Genomic DNA, 25,845 nt, shown 5'->3' on the forward strand with positions numbered 1-25,845 from the left:
TCCTTCTCAGTGTGGGAGCTTTATTCAGTCTGATCAACATTCGGCAGGAATTGGGAAAGACACGGTTTATTCCTGAAGGAAGGTCACTCTGGGTCTCGGTGAAACACGACCCAGGGTACAAATATCCCCGGTGTCTGGCATCAGATGACCTGCCGCTTCTGTTCATGAGGTGAAAGGCCAGGTCCCCAGCTTCAGATAACCCGCCGCTCCTGTTTGTGAGGCATCTGGCCAGGTCCCCGGCTTCAGATAACCCACCGCTTCTGTCCGTGAGGGCGAAGGGCCAGGTCCCCGGCTTCAGATAACCCACCGCTTCTGTCCGTGAGGGCGAAGGGCCAGGTCCCCGGCTTCAGATAACCCGCCGCTTTGGTTTGTGAGGGTGTAGGGCTTGTTTCCGTACCGTTGTCTGCAACGCTGCCGATATCCGCCCCCGGGGATGGATAGGGGGAGGGAGGGAGGGAGGGGTTCACTTCAGTGTGTCCAGGAGGCGGGAGCAGTGGTGCAGGAGGTCGCGGGTGGCGCCGTGGGTCTGCGTGCCGGGGGTGCTGAGAGACGCCTTCTGCCGTGTCCGATCGCGCAACTGGGACAGTAGTTCAGGTGCCTTGAGGGAGAGCAGGACCTGGGGGAGAGGGGAGAGGGTCAGTCCCGCTGCACGCAGTCCCGGACACACAACACAGTCAGTCCCGCTGCACGCAGTCCCGGACACACAACGCAGTCAGTCCCGCCGCACGCGGTCCCGGACACACAACACAGTCAGTCCCGCCGCACGCGGTCCCGGACACACAACACAGTCAGTCCCGCCGCACGCGGTCCCGGACACACAACGCAGTCAGTCCCGCTGCACGCGGTCCCGGACACACAACGCAGTCAGTCCCGCTGCACGCAGTCCCCGACACACAACGCAGTCAGTCCCGCTGCACGCAGTCCCGGACACACAACGCAGTCAGTCCCGCCACACGCGGTCCCGGACATGGACACACAACGCAGTCCCGGACACAACTCAGTCAGTCCCGCCGCACGCGGTCCCGGACACAACGCAGTCAGTCCCGCCGCACGCGGTCCCGGACATGGACACACAACGCAGTCAGTCCCGCCGCACGCGGTCCCGGACACACAACGCAGTCAGTCCCGGACACACAACGCAGTCAGTCCCGCTGCACGCAGTCCCAGACACACAACGTAGTCAGTCCCGCTGCACGCAGTCCCGTACATGGATACACGGCACAGTCAGTTTCACTGTACACGGTCCCGGACACAACGCAGACAGTCCCGCTAACCCCACCCCGCCCCCCGAACCCCTCCTTATCTACAGAGCTCCCTCACTCCCTCCACACCCCTCCGTCTCCCCACCCCGACTCACATCGTGGACTCCGCCCACTGATTCAGCCCCACCCCCCCAGAGCTGATGTCATCACCTCCCCACCCTCACCTCCTCCCCCAACACATACACACCTCGCAGACCCGTCCCCACCGACAGCTTCCCCCACCCCACCCCACCCAGGACACCCTACCCACCCCCCTCCTCTCCCCTCAACCCCCAGACTCACCCAGCAGACACACTCCCCGTGTCCCCTCCAGTGTCACCCAGCGGACCCCCTCCCCTCGTCCACCCCGCACCCCCCCCACAGCCCAAGACCCGGTGGGTCCCCTCCCGCTGTTCCCCTCCTCCCTCCCCTGTTCCTCTTCCCCCTCCCTCCCCCACTCCTCCCTCCTCCACATCCCCACCCCCCCAAGCCGCAGACTCACCTGCCGTGCCTCCTCCCGCCGGCACAGGCCCCTGAGGGATCCCAGGGCGGCCGCCACCACGTGGGGCTGCTGGTCCCCGCAGGCCAGTCGTAGCAGGAGCTGGGGGGCACCAGCCCGGAGCAGGGCCTCCCCCGCCCCCTCGCCCCCTCCCCGGGACAGGTTGGCCAGCCCCCAGGCAGCAGCGCTCCGGGCCCGTGGGCTCCCGTCCCCCAGCAGGGAGAGCAGGAGGGGCAGGGCGGCGGGCAGCAGGCCACAGGCCCCGGGCCCTGCTTGGTAAGCCCCATTGCCAGCGGCGACACAGGCCCGGGCCCTCACTCCGGGCTCGGGGTCCCGCAGCCGGGCCAGGACGGCGGGCAGCAGGGCCTCCCCGCCCTCCCTGCCCCCGGCCAGCAGCCCCGAGGCCAGCCGGCAGGCCTGGGACCGCACCCAGGCCTCGGGGTGGGACAGGGCCCGCAGCAGGGGGCGGTAGTGGGCCCCAGGGCCCCCCAGCACCTCCCGCAGGTAGGACAGACCGCCGGGGCCGGAGTGGGGCATCTGGGCCAGCAGGGCCAGCAGCTGGGGCAGGCCAGAGGGCGGTCCCAGGGTCCCCGGGGGTCCCAGCAGCCGGTGCAGCAGGGAGCTGGCCCGGGACGGGGGCAGGCAGCCCTGCAGCTGACCCAGGAAGGGCGGCCCACACAGGGAGAGGCGGCAGAGCAGCCAGAGGGGCAGGTCCGGCTCCGGGGCGGGCAGGCCGCACAGGGACACCTGGGGGGGGGGGGGGGTGGGGGGGGAGAGAGAGATGGGGGGGAGGGAGAGATGGGGAGGGAGGAGAAGAGGGGAGGGGGGAGAGAGGGGAGGGGGGAGAGAGGGGAGGGGGGAGAGAGGGGAGGGGGGAGAGAGGGGGAGGGGGGAGAGAGGGGAGGGGGGAGAGAGGGGAGGGGGGAGAGAGGGGAGGGGGGAGAGAGGGGAGGGGGGAGAGAGGGGAGGGGGGAAGGGAGGGGTAGAGGGGGGAGAGGGGAGGGGGAGAGGGGAGGGGGAGGGGGGAGAGGGGAGGGGGGAGAGGGGAGGGGGGAGAGGGGGGGAGAGGGGAGGGGGGAGAGGGGAGAGGGGGAGGGGGGAGAGGGGGAGGGGGGAGAGGGGAGAGGGGAGAGGAGAGGGGGAGAGAGGGGAGGGGATTGGGGGGGAGAAGAGAAATCAATGATTAAATTCACTTCAATGGTCCCACTTGGATGAAATGGTTTGCGAAGGAACCTGACCTTGGGCCAGGTGACAATGTTGTGTTTCTGCTTTGTTGTCTCACTGAGCTCACCGTCAGTTCGTGCGGACGGAGAAAGGGAGTGTGAGGGGGTGGGGGGGGGGTATGAGGAGAGGCGGAGGGGAGGGGAGGGGGGAGGGAGAGGGGAGGGGAGAGGAGGGGGAAGGAGAGGGGGGAGGGAGAGGGGGGAGGGAGAGGGGGGAGGGAGAGGGGGGAGGGAGAGGGGGGAGGGAGAGGGGGGGGGGAGAGGGGGGGGGGAGAGGGGGGAGGGAGAGGGGGGAGGGAGAGCGCGGGAGGTTACATGCCAGTGTGCATGCAGCGTGTGTAACCCGCGGGTTTGTGTGCTGATGCGTGTGGACCATTTGTATCACACGGGTTCGCCTGCCGGTGTGTGTGCAGCTCGTGTACCGCCGTGTACGCCTGCCGTTGCACGTGTACCGCCTGTGTATACAGGCCGGTGCACGTGTAACACCCGTGTACGCCGGCCGGTGCGCGTGTAACACCCGTGTACGCCGGCCGGTGCGCGTGTAACGCCCGTGTATGCCTGCCGGAGCGCCCAGACCCGCGTGCCACACACCTTCACCAGGTGACGCACCATCTCCCCCTCCAGCAGTGCGAGCAGCACGTCGCTGTACAGCGGCTCCTCCACGTCCACGGCGAAGGGGAAACACAGGATCTGGCACACGCGCAGGACCACGCAGGACGCACAGTCCGCGTCCCCTCCTCCGGGCTCAGGGCTCAGCCTGCGGGGGGAGAACCAGCACATCATGGATGTGAATCTCTTGGCGGAGACCAGGAGCCTGGGGACATGGTGTCTGCTGTCCAACCTCTCCCCTCAGGGTCAGGAATGCAGAGAGGGGCGGTGGACACGCTCCCGTCTACATCAATGGTGCTGAGCTCGAGAGGGTCGAGAGCTTCAAGTTCCCAGGAGTGAACATCACCAACAGCCTGTCCTGGTCAAATCACGTAGACGCCTCGGCCAGGAAAGCTCACCGGCGCCTCTGCTTCCTCAGGAGGCTGAAGAAATTTGGTTTGTCCCCTTTGACACTCACCAACTTTTATCGATGCCCCACAGAAAGCATCCTATCCGGATGCATCCCGGCTCGGGACGGCAACTGCTCTGCCCGGGACCGCAAGGAGCTGCAGAGAGTTGTGGACACAGCCCAGCGCATCACGGACACCAGCCTCCCCTCCGCGGACTCTGCCTTTACCTCTCGCTGCCTCGGTGAAGCAGCCGACATAATCAAAGACCCCACCCACCCCGGGACATTCTCTCTTCTCCCCTCTCCCATCAGGGCAGGTCCTACCAGGCTCAAGGACAGCTTCTACCCCACGGTGATAAAACTATTGAACGGTTCCCTTGTACGATGAGATGGACTCTGACCTCACGATCTACCTTGTTGTGATCTTGCACCTTATCGTCTGCCTGCACTGCACTTCCCTGTAGCTGTGACACCTTACTCTATATTCTGTTATTGTTTACCCTGTACTGCCACAGTGCATTGTGTAATGAATTGATCTGTACAAACAGTATGCAGGACAAGCTTTTCACTGTACCGCGGTACAGTGTCTGACCCCGGGAGTGTGTGACGGGACGGTGCGGGGGGAGCCTCACCCTGTGTGTCTGACCCCGGGAGTGTGTGATGGGACGGTGCGGAGGGAGCTTCACCCTGTGTGTCTGACCCCGGGAGTGTTTGATGGGACGGTGCGGAGGGAGCTTCACCCTGTGTGTCTGACCCCGGGAGGGTGTGACGGGACGGTGCGGAGGGAGGTTCACCCTGTGTGTCTGACCCCGGGAGTGTGTGATGGGACGGTGCGGAGGGAGCCTCACCCTGTGTGTCTGACCCCGGGAGTGTGTGACGGGACGGCGCGGAGGGAGCCTCACCCTTTGACTGACCCAGGACACTGACCTGTCATTCAGGTGAGCGAGGAACTGCTCCGACAACAGGTAGCCGAGGGTCGCCAGGACGACGGTGGTGGGGCTGGAGAGCAGAGGGACGCACTGTTGCGGGACGGCGGTGAACACCAGCGTGGCGAGGCTCAGGAACGTCAGCAGCCCTGTCCGGGGGAGAGAGGGGCTGGTCAGGGCAGCCATCTGGGGAAAAGGGAAAGCGATAGGGGCAGAGGGGAGGGGTTAGGGGACGGGGGGAGGTTGAGTGGAGGGGAGGGGGAGTGGATGGGAGGGGAAGGGGAGGGGGAGGAGGATGGGAAGAAGGGCGAAGGGGAGGGAGGGAGGATGGGAGGAGGAGGAGGGAGGGAGGAGGACAGAGGGGAGGGGGAGTGAAGGGAGGGAGGGGGAAGGGGGAGGGAGGTGGAGGGAGGGGAGACGGAAGTAAGGGTTGGCGGAGGGAGGGGGTGCGAGGTGGAGGGAAGGGGAGGCGCTGAGGGAATACAAGGCGGAGGGAGTCGGGAGACGGGGGGGAGGTGGGATCACAGAGAGAGACTCACCGGAGGGGGAGAGGCAGCTCCAGTCCGGGGCGGGGGTGGGTCTCCCCGGTCGGGGTGTCTCCCCCTCCATCACCGGCCCGTCCGAGCACAGGCGGAGAGCGTGGGCCACTCGCTGCCAAAGGGCCGGCCACACCTCGGAGCACTGGAGGACGGCAGCATCACCCTGTGAGGGAGCGAGGCAGAGGGTCACTGAGGGGGGAGGGAGCGAGGGAGGGAGGGAGAGAGGGAGGCAGAGGGTCACTGAGGGGGGAGGGAGGGAGGGAGGGAGGGAGAGGGTCACTGAGGGGGGAAGGAGGGAGAGGGTCACTTGAGCCTGAGGGGAGGGAGGGAGGGAGGGAGAGGGTCACTGAGGGGGGAGGGAGCGAGGGAAGGAGGGAGAGGGAGGGAGAGGGTCACTGAGGGGGGAGGGAGGGAGGGAGGGAGGGAGAGAGGGAGGCAGAGGGTCACTGAGGGGGGAGGGAGGGAGGGAGGGAGGGTCACTGAGGGGGGAAGGAGGGAGAGGGTCACTTGAGCCTGAGGGGAGTGAGGGAGGGAGGGAGAGGGAGCGAGGGAAGGAGGGAGAGAGGGAGGGAGAGGGTCACTGAGGGGGGAGGGAGCGAGGGAGGGAGGGAGAGAGGGAGGCAGAGGGTCACTGAGGGGGGAGGGAGCGAGGGAGGGAGGGAGAGGGAGGGAGAGGGTCACTGAGGGGGGAGGGAGCGAGGGAGGGAGGGAGAGGGTCATTGAGGGGGGAAGGAGGGAGAGGGTCACTTGAGCCTGAGGGGAGGGAGGGAGGGAGGGAGAGGGTCACTGAGGGGGGAGGGAGCGAGGGAGGGAGGGAGAGAGGGAGGGAGAGGGTCACTGAGGGGGGGAGGGAGCGAGGGAGGGAGGGAGAGAGGGAGGGAGAGGGTCACTGAGGGGGGAGGGAGCGAGGGAGGGAGGGAGAGGGTCACTGAGGGGGGAGGGAGCGAGGGAGGGAGGGAGAGAGGGAGGGAGAGGGTCACTGAGGGGGGAGGGAGCGAGGGAGGGAGGGAGAGAGGGAGGGAGAGGGTCACTGAGGGGGGAGGGAGCGAGGGAGGGAGGGAGAGGGTCACTGAGGGGGGAGGGAGCGAGGGAGGGAGGGAGAGAGGGAGGGAGAGGGTCACTGAGGGGGGAGGGAGCGAGGGAGGGAGGGAGAGGGTCACTGAGGGGGGAGGGAGCGAGGGAGGGAGGGAGGGAGGGAGAGGGTCACTGAGGGGGGAGGGAGCGAGGGAGGGAGGGAGGGAGGGAGAGAGGGAGGGAGAGGGTCACTGAGGGGGGAGGGAGGGAGAGGGTCACTGAGCCTGGGGGGGGGGGGGGAGGGAGGGAGGGGGGACGGGGAGGGGGTGAAAGGGAGGACAAGGAAGGGACGGAAGGGGAGGGACAGAGTGGAGGGAGGGTGAATGTGATGGACAGGGAACGAGAGGGAGGGGGGGAGAGGGGAGGGGGAGAGGGGAGGGGGGAGAGGGGGGGGGAGGGGGAGGGGGGAGAGAGGGGGGGAGAGGGGGAGGAGAGGGGGGAGGAGAGGGGGGAGGAGAGGGGGGAGGAGAGGGGGGAGGAGAGGGGGGGAGGAGAGGGGGGGAGGAGAGGGGGGGAGAGGGGGGGGAGAGGGGGGGAGGAGAGGGGGGAGGGGAGGGGGAGGGGGGGAGGGGAGGGGGGGGAGGGGAGGGGAGGGGGAGGGGGGGAGGAGAGGGGGGGAAAGGGGGGTAGGGGGAGGGGGGGGAGAGAGGGGGAGAGAGGGGGGAGGAGAGGGGGGAGAGGGGGGGAGAGGGGGGGAGAGGGGGGGGAGGGGGGGGAGGGGGAGGGAGGGGGGGAGGGAGGGGGGGGGGGGGGGGGGGAGGGAGGGGGAGGGAGGGGGAGGGAGGGAGGGGAGAGGGTCGGGGGGGAGAGGGTCGGGGGGAGAGGGTGTGGGGGGAGAGGGTGTGGGGGGAGAGGGTGTGGGGGGGAGAGGGTGTGGGGGGGAGAGGGTGTGGGGGGGAGAGGGTGTGGGGGGGAGAGGGTGGGGGGGAGAGGGTGTGGGGGGGAGAGGGTGTGGGGGGAGAGGGTGTGGGGGGAGAGGGTGGGGGGGGAGAGGGTGGGGGGGGAGAGGGTGGGGGGGAGAGGGTGGGGGGGAGAGGGTCGGGGGGAGAGGGTCGGGGGGAGAGGGTGTGGGGGGGAGAGGGTGTGGGGGGGAGAGGGTGTGGGGGGGAGAGGGTCGGGGGGGAGAGGGTCGGGGGGGAGAGGGTCGGGGGGAGAGGGTCGGGGGGAGAGGGTCGGGGGGAGAGGGTGGGGGGGAGAGGGTGGGGGGGGAGAGGGTGGGGGGGAGAGGGTGTGGGGGGAGAGGGTGGGGGGGGAGAGGGTGGGGGGGGAGAGGGTGGGGGGGGAGAGGGTGGGGGGGGAGAGGGTGGGGGGGGAGAGGGTGGGGGGGGAGAGGGTGGGGGGGAGAGGGTGGGGGGGGAGAGGGTGGGGGGGAGAGGGTCGGGGGGGAGAGGGTGTGGGGGGGAGAGGGTGTGGGGGGGAGAGGGTGTGGGGGGGAGAGGGTCGGGGGGGAGAGGGTCGGGGGGGAGAGGGTCGGGGGGGAGAGGGTCGGGGGGAGAGGGTGGGGGGGGAGAGGGTGGGGGGGAGAGGGTGTGGGGGGGAGAGGGTGTGGGGGGGAGAGGGTGTGGGGGGGAGAGGGTGTGGGGGGGAGAGGGTGTGGGGGGGAGAGGGTGGGGGGGAGAGGGTGGGGGGGAGAGGGTGGGGGGGAGAGGGTCGGGGGGAGAGGGTCGGGGGGAGAGGGTGGGGGGGAGAGGGTGGGGGGGAGAGGGTGTGGGGGGGAGAGGGTCGGGGGGGAGAGGGTCGGGGGGAGAGGGTGGGGGGGAGAGGGTGTGGGGGGGGTGGGAGGGTGTCGTCGAGCTGCAGCATCCATACCTCAGTTGCGATCTGCAGCAACAGCATCAGTAGCCCATCCAACATTCCCCGGTGCAGTGGTGGGACCACCGAGAGCTGAAACAGGGAAACACAGTGCTCACACCCACCTCACCGCTCCACACGGAACATTCATTACTGCACAGTGCACACCGTCCCGCCGCACACCCCTGGGGTCAGGCCCTCCCCACCGTCCCGCCACACACCCCCGGGGTCAGACCCTCCGCACCGTCCCTGTAGAAAGCAGAGGGTTGTGGTGGAGGGAGTGCATTCAGATTGGAGGGCTGTGACTAGTGGTGTCCCACAAGGATCGGTTCTGGGACCTCTACTTTTTGTGTTATTTATTAATGACTTGGATGAAGGGGTGAAAGGCTGGGTTAGTAAGTTTGCGGACGACACTAAGATCGGCGGTGTTGTGGATAGTGTGGAGGGCTGTCGAAGCTTACAGAGGGATATTGATAGGATGCAGAGCTGGGCTGACAAGTGGCAGATGGAGTTCAATCCAGAGAAGTGTGAGGTGGGACACTTTGGAAGGACAAACTCCAAGGCGGAGTACAAGGTAAAAGGCAGGATTCTGAGCAGTGCAGAGGAGCAGAGGGATCTGGGGGTTCATATCCACAGATCATTGAAAGTTGACTCACAGGTGGATAGGGTAGTTGAGAAAGCTTATGGGATGTTAGCTTTCATAAGTCGTGGGATCAAGTTTAAGAGCCGTGAGGTAATGATGCATCTTTACAAAACTCTGGTTAGACAACATTTGGAGTACTGTGTCCAGTTCTGGTCGCCTCATTATAGGAAGGATGTGGAGGCGTTCGAAAGGGTGCAGAGATTTACCAGGATGCTGCCTGGATTGGAGAGTATGGATTATGAGGAGAGACTAAGGGAGCTGGGGCTTTACTCTTTGGAGAGAAGGAGGATGAGAGGAGACATGATAAAGGTGTACAAAATATTAAGAGGAATAGATAGAGTGGACAGCCAGCACCTTGTTCCCAGGGCACCAATGCTCAATACAAGAGGGCATGGCTTTAAAGTAATGGGTGGGAAGTTCAAGGGAGATGTCAGAGGGAGGTTTTTCACACAGAGAGTGGTTGGGGCATGGAATGCGCTGCCTGGGGCGGTGGTGGAGGCTGATACGTTGGTTAAATTCAAGAGATTGTTAGATAAGCATATGGAGGAATTTAAAAGAGAGGGATATGTGGGAGGAAGGGGTTAGATAGTCTTAGGCGAGGTTTAAAGGTTGGCACAACATGGTGGACTGAAGGGCCCATATTGTGCTTGTATTGTTCCATGGTTCGATGACCCTGGGAGAGTGTGACGGGACCAAAAACACAGGGTGAAGCTCCACCAGCACCGTCCCGTCACACACTCCCGGGGGTCAGACACACAGGGTGAGGCTCCCTCCGCACCGTCCCGTCACACACTCCCCGGGGGTCAGACGCACAGGGTGAGGCTCCCTCCGCACCGTCCCGTCACACACTCCCGGGGTCAGACGCACAGGGCGAGGCTCCCTCCGCACCGTCCCGTCACACACTCCCGGGGTCAGACGCACAGGGCGAGGCTCCCTCCGCACCGTCCCGTCACACACTCCCGGGGTCAGACACACGGGGCGAAGCTCCCTCCGCACCGTCCCGTCACACACTCCCGGGGTCAGACGCACAGGGCGAGGCTCCCTCCGCACCGTCCCGTCACACACTCCCGGGGTCAGACGTACAGGGCGAGGCTCCCTCCGCACCGTCCCGTCACACACTCCCGGGGTCAGACGCACAGGGCGAGGCTCCCTCCGCACCGTCCCGTCACACACTCCCGGGGTCAGACGCACAGGGCGAGGCTCCCTCCGCACCGTCCTGTCACACACTCCCGGGGTCAGACGCACAGGGTGAGGCTCCCTCCTCACCGTCCTGTCACACACCCCGGTGGTGCGCTGGCTGGACCCTGTACACTGGCTCCGTTACCTGGAAGGTGGAGGTCAGGGCGACGAGGGCAGCCTGTAGGAAGTCTTCAAGCAGAAGCTCCAGTGAACAACCTCGAGAGCTCAACTCGATCAGCAGGAGGGCAGCAGCACTCTGTGGGGAGATCGAAGGGGTGGGGGGAGAGAGGGAGCAGAGTGCGGGCGAACAGAGGGATGCGATGGGAGGCGAGGGGAGAGAGAGGGGGAGAAGGGGTAGGGAGAGAGGGGGGAGAAGGGGGTAGAGGGGAGAGAGGGTGGGAGGGGGAGAGAGAGGGTGGGAGGGGGAGGGAGAGGGGGAGAAGGGGGAGGGAGGGCGAGGGGGAGAAGGGGGGAGGGAGAGAGAGGGGGAGAAGGGGGGAGGGAGAGAGAGGGGGAGAAGGGGGGAGGGAGAGAGGGGGAGAAGGGGGAGGGAGAGAAGGGGGAGGGAGAGAGAGAGGCAGGGGGGAGGGAGAGAGAGGGCGACGGGGGAGGGAGAGGGAGAAGGGGGGAGGGAGAGAGAGAGGGAGAAGGGGGGAGGGAGAGAGAGAGGGAGAAGGGGGGAGGGAGAGAGAGAGGGAGAAGGGGGAGGGAGAGAGAGGGGGGAGAAGGGGGAGGGAGGGCGAGGGGGGAGAAGGGGGAGGGAGGGCGAGTGGGGAGAAGGGGGAGGGAGGGCGAGTGGGGAGAAGGGGGAGGGAGGGCGAGTGGGGAGAAGGGGGAGGGAGGGCGAGTGGGGAGAAGGGGGAGGGAGATCGAGGGGGAGAAGGGGGGAGGGAGATCGAGGGGGAGAAGGGGGGAGGGGATCAGTGTGAGCCCCTCCCTGACCCACCGGGACCCCCACTGTACTCACGGGGTGAGCCCCTCCCTCCCCGACCCCTGCTGTACTCACGGTGTGAGCCCCTCCCTCCCCGACCCACCGGGACCCCCGCTGTACTCACGCTGTGAGCCCCTCCCTCCCCGACCCACCGGGACCCCCGCTGTACTCACGCTGTGAGCCCCTCCCTCCCCGACCCACCGGGACCCCCTCTGTACTCACGCTGTGAGCCCCTCCCTCCCCGACCCACCGGGACCCCCGCTGTACTCACGCTGAGCCCCTCCCTCCCCGACCCACCGGGACCCCCGCTGTACTCACGGTGTGAGCCCCTCCCTCCCCGACCCACCGGGACCCCCGCTGTACTCACGCTGAGCCCCTCCCTCCCCGACCCACCGGGACCCCCTCTGTACTCACGGTGTGAGCCCCTCCCTCCCCGACCCACCGGAACCCCTGCTGTACTCACGCTGAGCCCCTCCCTCCCCGACCCACCGGGACCCCCTCTGTACTCACGGTGTGAGCCCCTCCCTCCCCGACCCACCGGAACCCCTGCTGTACTCACGGTGTGAGCCCCTCCCTCCCCGACCCACCGGAACCCCTGCTGTACTCACGCTGAGCCCCTCCCTCCCCGACCCACCGGGACCCCCTCTGTACTCACGGTGTGAGCCCCTCCCTCCCCGACCCACCGGAACCCCTGCTGTACTCACGGTGTGAGCCGTAGACCGCAGCAACATCGCAGTGATGGTCCCTGTTGCCCCTTCCAGTCTGGAAGCAGAGAGGTGGGGAGGGAGCGAGGGATGGGGAGCGAGGGATGGGGAGGGAACGAGGGATGGGGAGGGAACGAGGGATGGGGAGCGAGGGGGGAAGGGAGCGAGGGATGGGGAGGGAACGAGGGATGGGGAGGGAACGAGGGATGGGGAGGGAACGAGGGATGGGGAGGGAACGAGGGAGGAAGGGAGCGAGGGATGGGGAGGGAGCAAGAGAGGAAGCGAGGGATGGGGAGGGAGCGAGGGGGGAAGGGAGCGAGGGATGGGGAGGGGGCGAGGGACGGGGAGGGAGCGGGACGGGGGAGGGAGCGAGGGATGGGGATCGAGGGGGGAGGGAGCGGGGGATGGGGAACGGGGAGGGAGCGAGGGGGAGCGAGGGACGGGGAGGGAGCAGGGGATGGGGAGCGAGGGATGGGGAGGGAGCGAGGGGGGAGGGAGCGGGGGATGGGGAGCGAGGGGGAGGGAGCGAGGGATGGGGAGGGAGCGGGGGATGGGGAGGGAGCGGGGGATGGGGAGGGAGCGAGGGACGGGGAGGGAGCGAGGGATGAGGAGGGACGGGGAGGGAGCGGGGGATGGGGAGGGACGGGGAGCGAGGGGGGAGGGAGCGAGGGGGGATGGAGGGGGGGAGCGAGCAAGATGATACATGGTGGAGGGGTGGAGAAGTGAGAAGGGAGTGAGCGAGGTGGAGCGGGAAGAGGTCGAGGTAGAGGGAAGGTGATCACGACGGAGAGAGTCGGTGGGGGGAGAGAGAGGGAGGGGTCATCAGTCTCCACGTCACGCAGTGTCCCTCCCCACCCACAGCAACACACCAATCCCTGACCCCCTCCCCCCTTCCAACACAGGACATGCTGCAGGAGACCACCAGGTAAGGGACTCCTCGAGCCCTCCCCCGACCCTGTAGAGACGGGCAAGGGTGGCATCGAGGTGGGGGCGGGGAGCAGACCCCTGAGGCTGAAACCCTCCCCACTTCCCCGGGTCAGATTAGTCCATGCACTCCACATCCGTCGCATTACCTCTCCCCCATCGACAGGTGAGGTGTGTGACGGGACCCTCCCCACTTCCCTGGTTGGGGTTAGTCCCTGCACTCCACATCTGCCGCATTACACCTCCCCCCATCGACAGGTGAGGTGTGTGATGGGACACTTCCCACTTCCCTGGTTGGGGTTAGTCCATGCACCCCACATCCGCCACATTACCTCTCCCACATCTGCACCAGCAATGTGATGGGACACTCCCCACATGCCCAGGTCCAACAACGCTCGAGAAGCTGGACACCATCCAGGACAGAGCAGCTTTCTCGATAGGCTCTCCCCCACCTACCGAGGGATGGGCGGTAAATGCTGGCAAGCACCCTGCCGACATGAGAGGTGATGAGGGATGGGCAGTAAATGCTGGCAGGCCCTCACCTCGAGGGGCGGGGAGGGATGCACGAAAAATGCTGGCAAGGTCGGTGACGATCTCCCAGGGCAGTCGCGATCAGAAGGACCAGGTTCAGGGAGGGCTGGGGATGACTCACGTGTCAGGGACACGATCCAACTGTATCACCATCAATGACAGCAGGTACAGAGAGAGTTCCCGGGTCTGAGACTGCACGGGCTCGTCGGGGGAGACCTGGAGGGGACAGAGAGGTAACACAGTGAGGCGGGGGGTTGATACGGCTCGGTCCCAAGGGGCGTGGGGTGGTGGGGAGGACAGTGTGTCTGACGCCTGGTCCCAGAGGTGGGGTGGGGGAGAGGACGGTGTGTACGACGCCCGGTCCCAGAGGTGGGGGGGGGAGAGGACGGTGTGTCCGACGCCCGGTCCCAGAGGTGGTGGGGGAGAGGACGGTGTGTCCGACGCCCGGTCCCAGAGGTGGTGGGGGAGAGGACGGTGTGTCCGACGCCCGGTCCCAGAGGTTGGTGGGGAGAGGACGGTGTGTCCGACGCCCGGTCCCAGAGGTGGGGGGGGAGAGGACGGTGTGTCCGACGCCCGGTCCCAGAGGTGGTGGGGGAGAGGACGGTGTGTCCGACGCCCGGTCCCAGAGGTGGTGAGGAGAGGACGGTGTGTCCGACGCCCGGTCCCAGAGGCGGAGCGGGAGAAGACGGTGTGTCCGACGCCCGGTCCCAGAGGCGGTGGGGGGAGAGGATGGTGTGTCCGACGCCCGGTCCCAGAGGTGGTGGGGGGAGAGGACGGTGTGTCCGACGCCCGGTCCCAGAGGTGGGGGGGAGAGGACGGTGTGTCCGACGCCCGGTCCCAGAGGTGGTGGGGGAGAGGATGGTGTGTCCGACACCCGGTCCCAGAGGTGGGGGGGTGGGGGGGGGGGAAGAGAACAGTGTGTCTGACACCCAGTTCCAGAGGTGGGGGGGTGGGTGGGAGAGGACGATGTGTCTGACGCCCGGTCCCAGAGGTGGGGGGGGAGAGGACTGTGTGTCCGACGCCCGGTCCCAGACATTGGGGGAGAGGACGTTGTGTCCGACACACATTGACTGTCACTTAGGTGAAAATGCTGTCTCTATCCCCAGGGAATCTCACCTGGTTTTCGAGAATCACGAGCAGATTCTGCACAGCCTCATCCATGACGAGGTGACAGGTGTCTTTACTGACGGTGCAGCAAGAGTAGAGAACCTGTGATATCAGAGTGAACAGTTACCGCCGGTGTCCCTCAGTCCCTTTCCCTCAGGGGGAGATCTGTACACTGACCGGTGTCCCTCTCCATCAGGGGGAGATCTGCACGCTGACCGGTGTCCCTCAGTCCCTCTCCCTCAGGGGGAGATCTGCACGCTGACCGGTGTCCCCCATCCCTGCTCCCTACCTTGAGTGTGTCGAGGGCCAGGCTCTGCTCATTGATTCCCTTCAGGAAGCCATTAGTTCCCGCTGCGTTCTCCGTGGGAAAGAGGCGTCCGTCCACATAATGCGCCACCTGCAACTGAGTCAGAGTCACACCGCGCGGAAAGAGGACCTTCGGCCCGACTGTTCCATGCTTGCTGTGTTACCCACCTGCCCCCGATTGGCCCAGAGCCCCCTGAACCACTCCTTACCCATGGATTTATCTAGAGAGCATGTAACCCTTGCTGATGTATCCTGTTATTGTTTTTACCGTGCTACCTCAGTGCACCCCGTGCTACCTCAGTGCACCCCGTACTACCTCAGTGCATGCTGTACCGCCTCGAGGCACCCTGTACCGCCTCGAGGCAAAGTGTACCGCCTCGATGCACCCTGTACCGCCTCGAGGCACCCTGTTCCGCCTCGATGCACCCTGTACCGCCTCGAGGCACCCTGTACCGCCTCGAGGCACCCTTTTCTACCTCGAGGCACCCTGTACCGCCTCGATGTAACCTGTACGATCGGTGTGCAAGTTTTTCACTGTATCTCAGTACAAGCGACAATAACACACCAACACCTCGATCAGCTCACCCCTACATTCCAGGGAGTAAAGCCCTGGTCTCCGCAATCTCCTCTTGTAACTCAGGCCCCAAGTCCAGGCAATGCCCTGGTAAATCTTGACTGATCTCTTTCTTAATTAACAACGTCTTAGGGCGACCAAAACTGTACAATACTCCAAAGTGCGGCCTCACCGACATCCTGTACAACTGCGACATCACCTCCCAACTCCTGTACTCAGTGCCCTGACCAATGAAGGCCAGCGCGCCGAATGCCTTCTTCACCACCCCTGTCTACCTGTGACCACACTCTCAGGGGGAACTGTGTACCTGTACCACTGGGTCCCTCCATTCTACAGCACTCTCCAAAGCGCAGACATTCCCTGTGTCCTACCCTCTCGTACACCGAGGTCCCCCTGTTCTGCAACACTCCCTGGGGCACGGACATTCCCTGTGTCCCACCCTCGTACACCGAGGTCCCCCTGTTCTGCAACACTCCCCGGGGCACAAGACATTCCCTGTGTCCCACCCTTGTACACCGAGGTCCCTCTGTTCTACAACACTCCCTGGGGCATGGGGTGTGTTGTAGAACACTCACTAACCTGATCCCATCTCCCGATACAGTGTCCATCTCCCTCCATTCCCAGCACATCCATCTACAGGCCTCTGAAACCCCTCTATCGTATCTGCCTCCACCCCCACTCCTGGCAGCATATTCCAGGCACCCACCGCTCTCTGTGTAAAAAAAAATTGCCCCGCACATCTCCTTTGAACTTTCCCCCCTCTCACCTTAAATGCACGCCCTCTGGTATTAGACATTTCCACCCTGGGGGTGGGGGGGAGAAAGATCCCGGCTGTCTACTCTATCTGTGCCTCTCGTGATCTTATAAACCTCTCCCCTCAGCCTCCGCCGCCCTGGAGAGAACAACCCAAGTATGTCTGACCCCTCCTTATAGCTCATGCCCTCTAATCCGGGCAGGGTCCCGGTGAACCTCTCCTGCACCCTCTCCAAAGCCCCCGCTCCCTTCAGTGAGTGTTGTGAAACAGAGGGATCCAGGGATACAGGTACACTTTCCCCTGAAAACGGAGACACAGGTAGACAGGGCAGTGAAGAAGGCGTCTGTGCCCTGGGGACTGTTGTAGAACAGATGGACCTCGGTGTACGAGGGTAGGACACAGGGAATGTCCGCGCCCTGGAGAGTGCTGTAGAACAGAGGGACCTCGGTGTACGAGGGGAGGACACAGGGAATGTCCGCGCCCTGGGGAGTGTTGTACAACAGAGGGACCTTGGGGTTACAGGTACACGGTTCCCCCGAAAGCGGAGACACAGGTAGACGGGGCAGTGAAGAAGGCATCGGGCGCGCCGGCCTTCATCGGACGGGGGAGCTCCCCACGAGTACAGGAGTCGGGACGTCCTGTCACAGCCATACGAGGGGTGGGTGAGACCGCACTCAGAGTGTCATGCGCAGTTCCAGTCGTCCCGGCTGTAGGAAGGGTGGGATTCAGCAGGAGGAGCGGGGCAGGAAAGATTCTCCCAGGACCAGAGGGCTTGAGAGGCTGGACAGGCCGGGACTGTTCTCCCCCTGGAGGGAAGGAGGCTGAGGGCAGGGGGGAACCTCACGGAGGTTTATAAACCCACGAGTGGTGCAGGTAAGGTCGGGACGGTCACAGACTCTCTCCCAGTCGAGGTTTCTTGCCTGGGCCGATTGCCCGCCCCTGTTCCAGGGTTACATCCCTGCCTGTGTGTCCCTGGAGAAGGAGCGTGCGGTATCCACAGGTACATTGGAAGCATTTAGGAATCGGGGTGGGGTGGGGTGGGGTGGACGGGGGAGAGTCCATCCTGGATAAGGATGGTGCTGTTATAAATTTGAGAACCATGTCATCAGACAATCAGAGGGATCTTGGGGTCCGTGTTCAGAGGACGCGCAAAGCGGCTGCGCAGGTTGACTGTGGTTAAGGAGGCATATGATGTATTGTCCTTCATCAATCGGGGAATCGAATTTAGGAGCCATGAGGTATTGTTGCAGCTATATAGGACCCTGGTCAGACCCCACTTGGAGTATTGTTCTCAGTTCTGGTCACCTCACTACAGGAAGGATGTGGAAGCCATAGGGAGGGTGCAGAGGAGATTTACTAGGATGCTGCCTGGATTGGGGAGCATGCCTTATGAAAGCAGGTTGAGGGAACTCAGCCTTTTCTCCTTGGAGAGACGGAGGATGGGGGGGGACCTGATAGAGGTGTATAAGATGATGAGAGGTATTGATCGGGTAGATAGTCAGAGGCTTTTCCCCAGGGCTGAACTGGTGGCCACAAGAGGACACAGGTTTAAGGTGCTGGGGAGTAGGTACAGAGGAGATGTCAGGGGTAAGTTTTTTACTCAGAGAGTGGTGAGTGCATGGAATGGGCTGCTGGAAACGGTGGTGGAGGCAGATACGATAGGGTCTTTTAAGAGACTGTTAGATAGGTACATGGAGCTGAGAAAAATAGAGGGCTATGGGTAAGCCTCGTAATCTCTAGGGTAGGGACATTCTCGGCACAGCTTTGTGGGCCGAAGGGCCTCAATTGTGCTGTAGGTTTTCTATGTTTCTAAATATTGTGAAGAGAAGTGAGATCAATGTGCCGATCAAATTTCAGAGCAGAATTAGGCCATTCGGCCCATCGAGTCTGCACCACCATTCGACCGTGGCTGATACTTTTTCCCCCACCCCGTTCTGCCCCCCTTCACTGATTGATAACCCGTCACTCTGCGCCTCAGACACACCCAATGACGTGGCCTCCACAGCTGTCTGTGGCAACGAATCCCACGGTTCTCTGACCTCCGGCTGAAGAAATCCCTCCTCATCTCCGTTCTGAAGGGACATCCCTTCTATCCTGAGGCTGTGTCCTCTGGTCCCGGGCTCTCCCGCCACTGGGAACACCCTCTTCACGTCCTGCTCTATCTGGGTCTTTCAATATTCTGGAGGTTTTGGTGAAATTTCCCTCCCCTCCCATCCTTCTGAACTCCCAGCGAGTTCAGGCCCGGAGCCATCAAACGCTCCTCGTACATTAACCCTTTCACCCCCAGGATCGTTCTCCCGAACCTCCTCTGGACCCTCTCCAACGCTGGCACATCCTTCCGTAGATATGGGGCCCAGAATGGCCGAAATGTGGTCTGACCAATACCTCAGCGTTACAACCATGCTCTAGTTGCAGAAGTCCATGCACTCCACATCCGCCACATTACCTCTCCCCCCATCTACAGGTCAGGGGTGTTGACGATGCATCTGCCTTCCTGACCGCTGCCTCGAACCTTCAGGGAATCCTGCACCGGGACCCCCCCAATTCACTTTGGCACCCCCGATTTCGGAATTCGCTCCCCGTTCAGACAACGGCTAGCACCTTTATCCCTTCTCCCGGAGAGCAGGACCGGACACCTCCCCCGCGCTGCATTCCAGCCTGCCATTTCTTGGCCGGCTCTCCCGACCTGCCCCAAGTCCTGCTGCAGACTCCCTGCTTCCGGAATATTCCCCCTCAAGGGTTTAAAGATAAATCTCGTTGTGAAAGCAGCTGCCGGAAACATGGGCTGTCCGAGAGCCGGGTGCACTGGCAGCCTTCCCCAGTGGGCTGACGTTACCTTGCGTTTGGATTCCGGACAGCCGCCCGCTCCCGGTGGAACGTGGCAGAGGGCAGACAAGGCCGCCGTGTACGTAGCCTGAAGGCGATCCCGGAACGCCGCAGATCCTTCCGAGCCTGCGGGAACAAAGCAGGCACTGTTGGACATGCAGAGGTGGTGCACAGGAACCGCGCGCGCAGTTCCCGTCTCTGTAACCCTCCGAGTCGGACCTAAGCACCAGGAGCACTGTGCATGGTTCCCGTCTCCGTATCCCCCCCCCCCACCGCCAACCCCCCGGGTCGGACCCACACACCGGGAGCACCACGCACGGTTCCCGTCTCCGTATACTCCCCGCGCCCCCCCCCCACCCCCCGGGGTCGGAGGACCCACACACTGGGAGCACTGTGCATGGTTCCCGTCTCCGTATCCTCCCCCCCCCCCCCCACCGGCCCGGTCAGACCCACACACCGGGAGCACCATGCACGGTTCCCGTCTCCGTATCTTCCCTTCCCCCCCCCCCCCCCCACCCCCCCGGGGTCGGACCCACACACCGGGAGCACCATGCTCGGTTCCCATCTCCGTATACCCCAGGTCAGACCCACACCAGGAGCACTGAGCACGGTTCCCGTCTCCGTATCCATCTGGGTCGTGCCCACACACCGGGAGCACCGTGCATGGTTCCCGTCTCCATATCCCCCGGGTCGTGCCTACACTGGGAGCACCGTGCAGACGGACACTGCCACGTCTCACCTTCCTGCTCTGTGACTTCCTGGTGACCTTGCAGGACACCGATGAGTACGGCCTGGTGCTCAGACAGCAGAGATTCATAAAACCGGCGAGCAGAAGCCTGAGAGGTCCGGTCCATCGTCTCACAGAGAAGGATTAGACACTGTGGGGAGAATGGGGAGCCACAGATCAGGCCCAGTCTGTGTCCACACGGGTAAAACACACAGTGAGGTTCCCTCCGCACCGTCCCGTCACACACTCCCGGGGTCAGACACAGGGTGAGGCTCCCCCCGCACCGTCCCATCACACACTCCTGGCGTTGGACACAGGCTGAAGCTCCCTCCATGCAGTACCTGTGACTCCTGCTCTCAGAGGGTGAGAGGATGGTGTGTCCGATGCCCGGACCCTGATGCAGGGTGGGGGAGGGGGGACGTTTATCCCACATTATCCCAGTGCCTTCTCTCCTTACCGTGAGTGTTCGCTCCTTCACCCGAGATTCCTGATCATTCCCTTCTGACAGCAGCTGAGGGAACAGAGTGAGGAACTGCGAGGCCGATGGATCCACCTCCTGTACCCTGAGGAGAGGCAGAGAGAGCAGGTGTGGGCGCTGAGAGTGGGTGTGGGCGCTGAGAGCGGGAGAGGGCGGTGGGTGTGGATGGTGGGAGCAGGTGTCGGCAGTGGGAGCGGACGGTGAGAGCTGGTGTGGGCGGTGTGTGTGGGCGGTGGGAGCGGGTGTGGGTGGTGGGAGTAGGCAGTGGGAGTGGGTGTGGGCGGTGGGAGCGGGCAGCGGGTGTGGGCGGCGAGTGCGGGTGTGGACGGTGAGAGTGGGCAGTGGGAGCAGGTGTGGGCGGTGGGAGCGGGTGTGGGCGGCGGGTGTCCGGGGGTGCGGTGCACTGATGGCTGAGTGTAGAAGTGGGGCGGGGGAGGAGTGGGATGGGATGTTGGTGGTGGGGGGGGGGGGGGGGGGGGGGGGGGAAGAGTTGGGGAGGCGGGGTACCTACCCGCTGCCAGGCTCGGTGCTGAACTCACAGGCGAAGTACGCAGACAGGACGCAGAGCAGATCGCAGAGGACGGCACATCTCCAGGGCAGCTGTGGGAGAGAGGGGAGGGGGTGAGTGAGGGGTGGGGGTGGGGGGGTGTGAGTGAGGGGTGAGGGGTAGGGGGCAAGTGAGGGGTGTGGGTGACGGGTGGGGGGGAGGGGGGAGATGGGAGACGGGACATGGGGAGGGGGGTGACGGGAGATAGGACGCAGGGAGGGAGGAGACAGGAGACGGGACGTGGGGAGGGGGGAGGCTGGACGTGTGGGGAGGGGGAGGTGGGAAGTGGGGGGAGGGGTCGGACGGGACGCGGGGGGAGGGGCAGACGGGACGCGGGGGGAGAGGGCAGACGGGACGCGGGGGGAGAGGGCAGACGGGACGCGGGGGGAGAGGGCAGACGGGACGCGGGGGGAGAGGGCAGACGGGACGCGGGGGGAGAGGGCAGACGGGACGCGGGGGGAGAGGGCAGACGGGGGGGAGGGGCAGACGGGACCCAGGGGGAGGGGGCAGACGGGACGCGGGGGGGGAGGGGGGGACGCTGGGGGAGGGAGCAGACAGCCACTCACTTCCCGGAGCTGGATGCTGTGCACCACGGGCCCACAGAGCTGCAGCAGGACGTCGGGCAGCCCCAGGGTGCAGCAGAAGCCGTGCAGCAGCTCCCCGTCGCAGCGTGTGGACAGCAGGTTAGCGGTGACGCGCAGCGCCGGCCGCAGCCGCAATGCTCCCTCCAACATCCCCTCCAGCACCTGCGGCAAGGGGGAGGGGGGCAGCTGGTCAGCAGGGCTGGGCACAGGGTGCAACGCGCTCCCCACCCCGCCTGTGCTACCTGTGACCCAGCCACAGGCGCGCTGGCGCACCCTGCCTCACGCACTCAGTCTGCGCACAAGGACACACATGCACACAAATGATGTGCATCATCTGCATGCACGCAAAACACACCCGACGTGTACACACACACACACGGCGCACACAGTCCGCACATGTACACACACACACGGCGCACATAGTCCGCACATGTACGCACACACACGGCACACACAGTCCGCACATGTACACACACACACACACACATGGTGAACACCATCCACACATGTACAGTGGACACACACACCTACCTACCACATCATCTGTCACACGTGTGCGTGCGACCTCCCCTACACGACCACTGCTCCTTCCGCCTGCCTGGTCACGCACAGCACCACCCGCCCACATCCCCCCCCCCCCCCGTAGTTCCACACGTACACCCCCCCGGACCACATCCCCCCCCCCCCGCCCACCGCAGTCCCACACGTACACCCACCAGGCTCCCCCCCCCCCCCCCCGTACCTGCGTGCTGGAATCACCCAGCCGGGCCCGCAGCCGCTCCCGGAAGGCGGGGTCCCTCAGCAGGGCGAGGGGGGTGCTGAGCTGTAGGGTGGACGGGTCAGTGGCCTCGATCAGCTGCTCCCACTCCTCGTCGCTGTCCATCTCCTTTGGGGCGGGGGGGGTGGGGGGGGAGGGCAGAGCAGTCAAACAGGCTCCCCTCTGACCGGCACCCCACTCCTGCTCCAACCCACTCACCCCCGGGAGTGTGTGACGGGACGGTGCGGAGGGAGCTTCACCCTGTGTGTCTGACCCCGGGAGTGTGTGACGGGACGGTGCGGAGGGAGCCTCACCCTGTGTGTCTGACCCCAGGAGTGTGTGGCAGGACGGTGCGGAGGGAGCTTCACCCTGTGTGTCTGACCCCGGGAGTGTGTGACGGGACGGTGCGGAGGGAGCCTCACCCTGTGTGTCTGACCCCGGGAGTGTGTGACGGGACGGTGCGGGGGGAGCCTCACCCTGTGTGTCTGACCCCGGGAGTGTGTGACGGGACGGTGCGGGGGGAGCTTCACCCTGTGTGTCTGACCCCGGAGTGTGTGATGGGACGGTGCGGATGGTCTGACCCCGGGAGTGTGTGGCGGGATGGTGCGGAGGGTCTGACCCCGGGAGTGTGTGACGGGGAGTGACAGGGCCGGGCTGGGGGACGTTACCTCGTACTCCGTGCTGCGACTCCTCGCCTTCACCGTCCTGGTCCCGATCTGAACCTCGGGGAACTCCAGCGCAAGGTCCCCGCTGATCTGGTGAAGGCTGCAGGGAGGGACGTTCTGGTCAGGGTCCCGGGAGGGGAATCCACGGACACCTCATGTCCTGGGGAGGGAGGTTCGCAGGGCCGAGAGCCACTGCTCTCTACTCCACCAACACCCCCTACAAACCATCTCCCTCCCCGCCCCGGGCAGTCCCACACCAATGCCCCCTCCTGCCACCTCCACCCGACCCTCAGAGAGTCACACAATACGGAGAGTGGCCCATCCGGTCCCTGCCGACCAAGCTGCCCTTCCCAAGCCGGTTCCCCATTTGCCCGCGTTTGCTCCCCTATCCCCACCCCCCCCAGACCCCATCTGTTAACTGCCCCCGCCCCTCCCACTTCCCCCGGCACCTCGTCCCGTCTCCCCACCCCCCTCCGGGTGAAAATCCTGCCCCTTTAAATCTTCCCCCCCTCACCTCAAACCCATGGCCTCTGGATTTAGACTCCCTGACCCCTGGGGGGTGGGGGAGAAAGTCTGTGACTGTCCCCACCTTATCTACGCCCCTCGTGGGTTTATAAACTTCCGTGAGGTTCCCCCCTCCCTTCGGCCTCCTTCCCTCCGGGGGGAGAACAGTCCCTGCCTCTGTCGGGCCCTCCGGTCCCAGGGACGCCCAGGGGAATCTGTTCCACTCCCCACCCACCACCCCCCCCACCACCCCCAGTCGTTCTTACAGCGGGGCGACCAGAACCGCAGCTGGTGCTCAAAACGCGACAGCACAGGAGTGGGTCGGCACAGGAACAGGCCATTCAGCCCAACCCTTCCTGCTAACCCACTCCTCCATCTGCAGCAATCCTGTTTCCCGGTTTCCCCAGCACACCCCCCCATACTCTGTCTGTGTCGGGGTCTGTCTGTGTGCCTCTCACACAGAGGTCGTACCTGACCCCACACCCTCTCCTCCAGCACCGCGTTCCAGATATCGACCAAGCTCTGTGTGAAAAACTTACTGCTCAGGTCCCTTCTAAAGCTCCTTCCCCTCACCCTGAACACGTGCCCTCTCGTTTCTGACCCCACCCCACAGGAATCCAGATGAATCCAGAAAAGTGTGAAGTGATACACTTCGGGAGATTGAATTTGAAGGCAGAATACAAGGCTAATGGCAGGACTCTCAACAGTGTGGAGGAACAGAGGGATCTTGGGGTCCATGTCCGTAGATCCCTTAAGGTCGCCGCGCAGGTCGATAGGGTTGTTAAGAAGGCGCGTGGTGTGTTGGCCTTCATTAGTTGGGGGATTGAGTTCAAGAGCCGCGAGGTGATGTTGCAGCTCTGGTTAGACCACACTTGGAGTATTGTGTTCAGTTCTGGTGACCTCATTACAGGAAGGATGTGGGAGCTTTAGAAAGGGTACAGAGGAGATTTATCAGGATGCTGCCTGGATTGGAGAGCATGTCTTATGAGGATAGGTTGAGCGAGCTGGGGCTTTTCTCTTTGGAGAGGAGGAGGATGATAGGTGACACGAAAGAGGTGTACAAGAGGCACAGATCAAGTGGACAGTCAGAGACTTTTTTCCCAGGGCGACAATGGCTCACACGAGGGGGCATAATTTTAAGGTGTAAGGGGGATGTCAGCCGTAAGATTTTTTGCACAGAGAGTGGTGGGTGTGTGGAACGCACTGCCGGCAGAGGTGGTGGGGGCAGATACATTAGGGACATTTAAGAGACTCTTGGACGCGTGAATGATAGAGAAATGGAGGACTACGTGGGAGGGAAGGGTTAGATAGATCTTAGAGCAGGATAAAATGTCGGCACAACATTGTGGGCCGAAGGGCCTGTACTGTGCTGTAGTGTTCTATGTTCTCTGATGCTGGAGGAACTCAGCAGGCCAGGCAGCATCCGTGGAGAAAAGCAGGCAATCAACGTTTCGGGTCAGGACCCTTCTTCGGGACTGAAGATAGGAAAAGGGTCAATATATAGGGGGGGAAAGCAGAGCAGAGGTAGGTGGACAGAAGAGGGGACACACAGATGACACCACCATAGTGGGCTGTATCTCAAACAGCGATGAGTCAGGGTACAGGAAGGAGATAGAGAGCTTAGTGACATGGTGTCAGGACAACAACCTTTCCCTCAATGTCAACAAAACAAAAGAGCTGGTCACTGACTTCAGGAAAGGGGGCGGTGGACACGCTCCTGTCTACATCAATGGTGCTGAGGTTGAGAGGGTCGAGAGCTTCAAGTTCCCGGGAGCGAACATCACCAACAGTCTGTTCTGGTCCAACCAAGTAGATGCCACGGCCAGGAAAGCTCAGTGGCACCTCTACTTCCTCAGGAGGCTGAAGAAATTTGGCACGTCCCCTTTGACCCTCACCAACTCTCATCGATGCCCCACAGAAAGCATCCGATCTAGATGCACCCCACCTTGGTATGGCAACTGCTCTACCCCGGGACCGCAAGAAACCGCAGAGAGTAACAGACACAGCCCAGCGTGTCACGGAAACCAGTCTCCCCTGCTTGGACTCTGTCTATACCTCTCACTGCCTCGGTGAAGCAGCCGGCATAATCAAAGACCCCACCCACCCGGGACATTCTCTGTTCTCTCCTCTTCCATCGGGTAGAAGATACAGGAGCCTGAGGGCACGTCCCACCAGGCTCAAGGACAGCTTCTACCCCACGACGTTGAGACTATCTTATACGATGAGACGGACACTCGACCTCACGATCTACCTCGTTGTGACTTTGCACCTTAACGTCTGCCTGCACTGCACTTCCCTGTAGCTGTGACACTTTACTCTGTATTCTGTTATTGTTTTTACTTTGTACTGCTTCGATGTACCCTGTACTGCCTCAATGCACCGTGTAATGAATTGACCCATACGATGGGGATACAAGACAAGTTTTTCATGAACCCCAGTACAAGGGACAATCATAAACCAATCCCAATACCCTCCTCCTGCCCTCCCATCCACTCCCCCCACACCCACTCAGCTTTTGGGGAAACTGTCAAACCTCAGCACACAGCAGGATCCCAACGTAGAGAAGGAGGAGGCCATTCAGACTTGAACGCCCCCGCCTCCCCCCCCCGACCCCCCCACCCCTGTATTTGACCGTTCCACCCTCCCCCTTCCCCCCCACTGCCTGCCCACCCTCCCCTCACCTGTGCCCCACATCCCGGGACTGTGGGGTCCCCCGGTGCCTGGTGGTCCGGTCACAGGGCTGGGTGCTGCTCGGCGGGGTCCCGTCCGTCGCCGCCTCCCCTCCCGCTGCCCGCCCGCTCTCCGGGGCCGGGA

General features: G+C 63.9%; 1 protein-coding gene across 1 annotated transcript; it reads right to left on the reverse strand.

The window, feature by feature from the left end:
* Positions 1-25,840, reverse strand: LOC127567217 (serine/threonine-protein kinase 36-like; the record flags this gene model as incomplete). The annotated part of the gene is made up of 19 exons (XM_052009900.1): positions 1-616; positions 1,744-2,487; positions 3,555-3,720; positions 4,888-5,035; positions 5,426-5,588; positions 8,309-8,383; positions 10,258-10,368; positions 11,748-11,805; positions 13,324-13,418; positions 14,319-14,411; positions 14,599-14,712; positions 18,780-18,895; positions 19,509-19,647; positions 19,954-20,059; positions 20,486-20,574; positions 21,088-21,267; positions 21,848-21,991; positions 22,531-22,627; positions 25,713-25,840. Coding segments are annotated over 19 exons (2,919 nt in total), but the record flags the coding sequence as incomplete, so codon positions are not given.
* Between the last annotated feature and the right edge of the window lie 5 nt (positions 25,841-25,845).

This window comes from Pristis pectinata, unplaced genomic scaffold, assembly GCF_009764475.1.
Source record: "Pristis pectinata isolate sPriPec2 unplaced genomic scaffold, sPriPec2.1.pri scaffold_211_arrow_ctg1, whole genome shotgun sequence".
NCBI classification, from domain to species: domain Eukaryota; kingdom Metazoa; phylum Chordata; class Chondrichthyes; order Rhinopristiformes; family Pristidae; genus Pristis; species Pristis pectinata.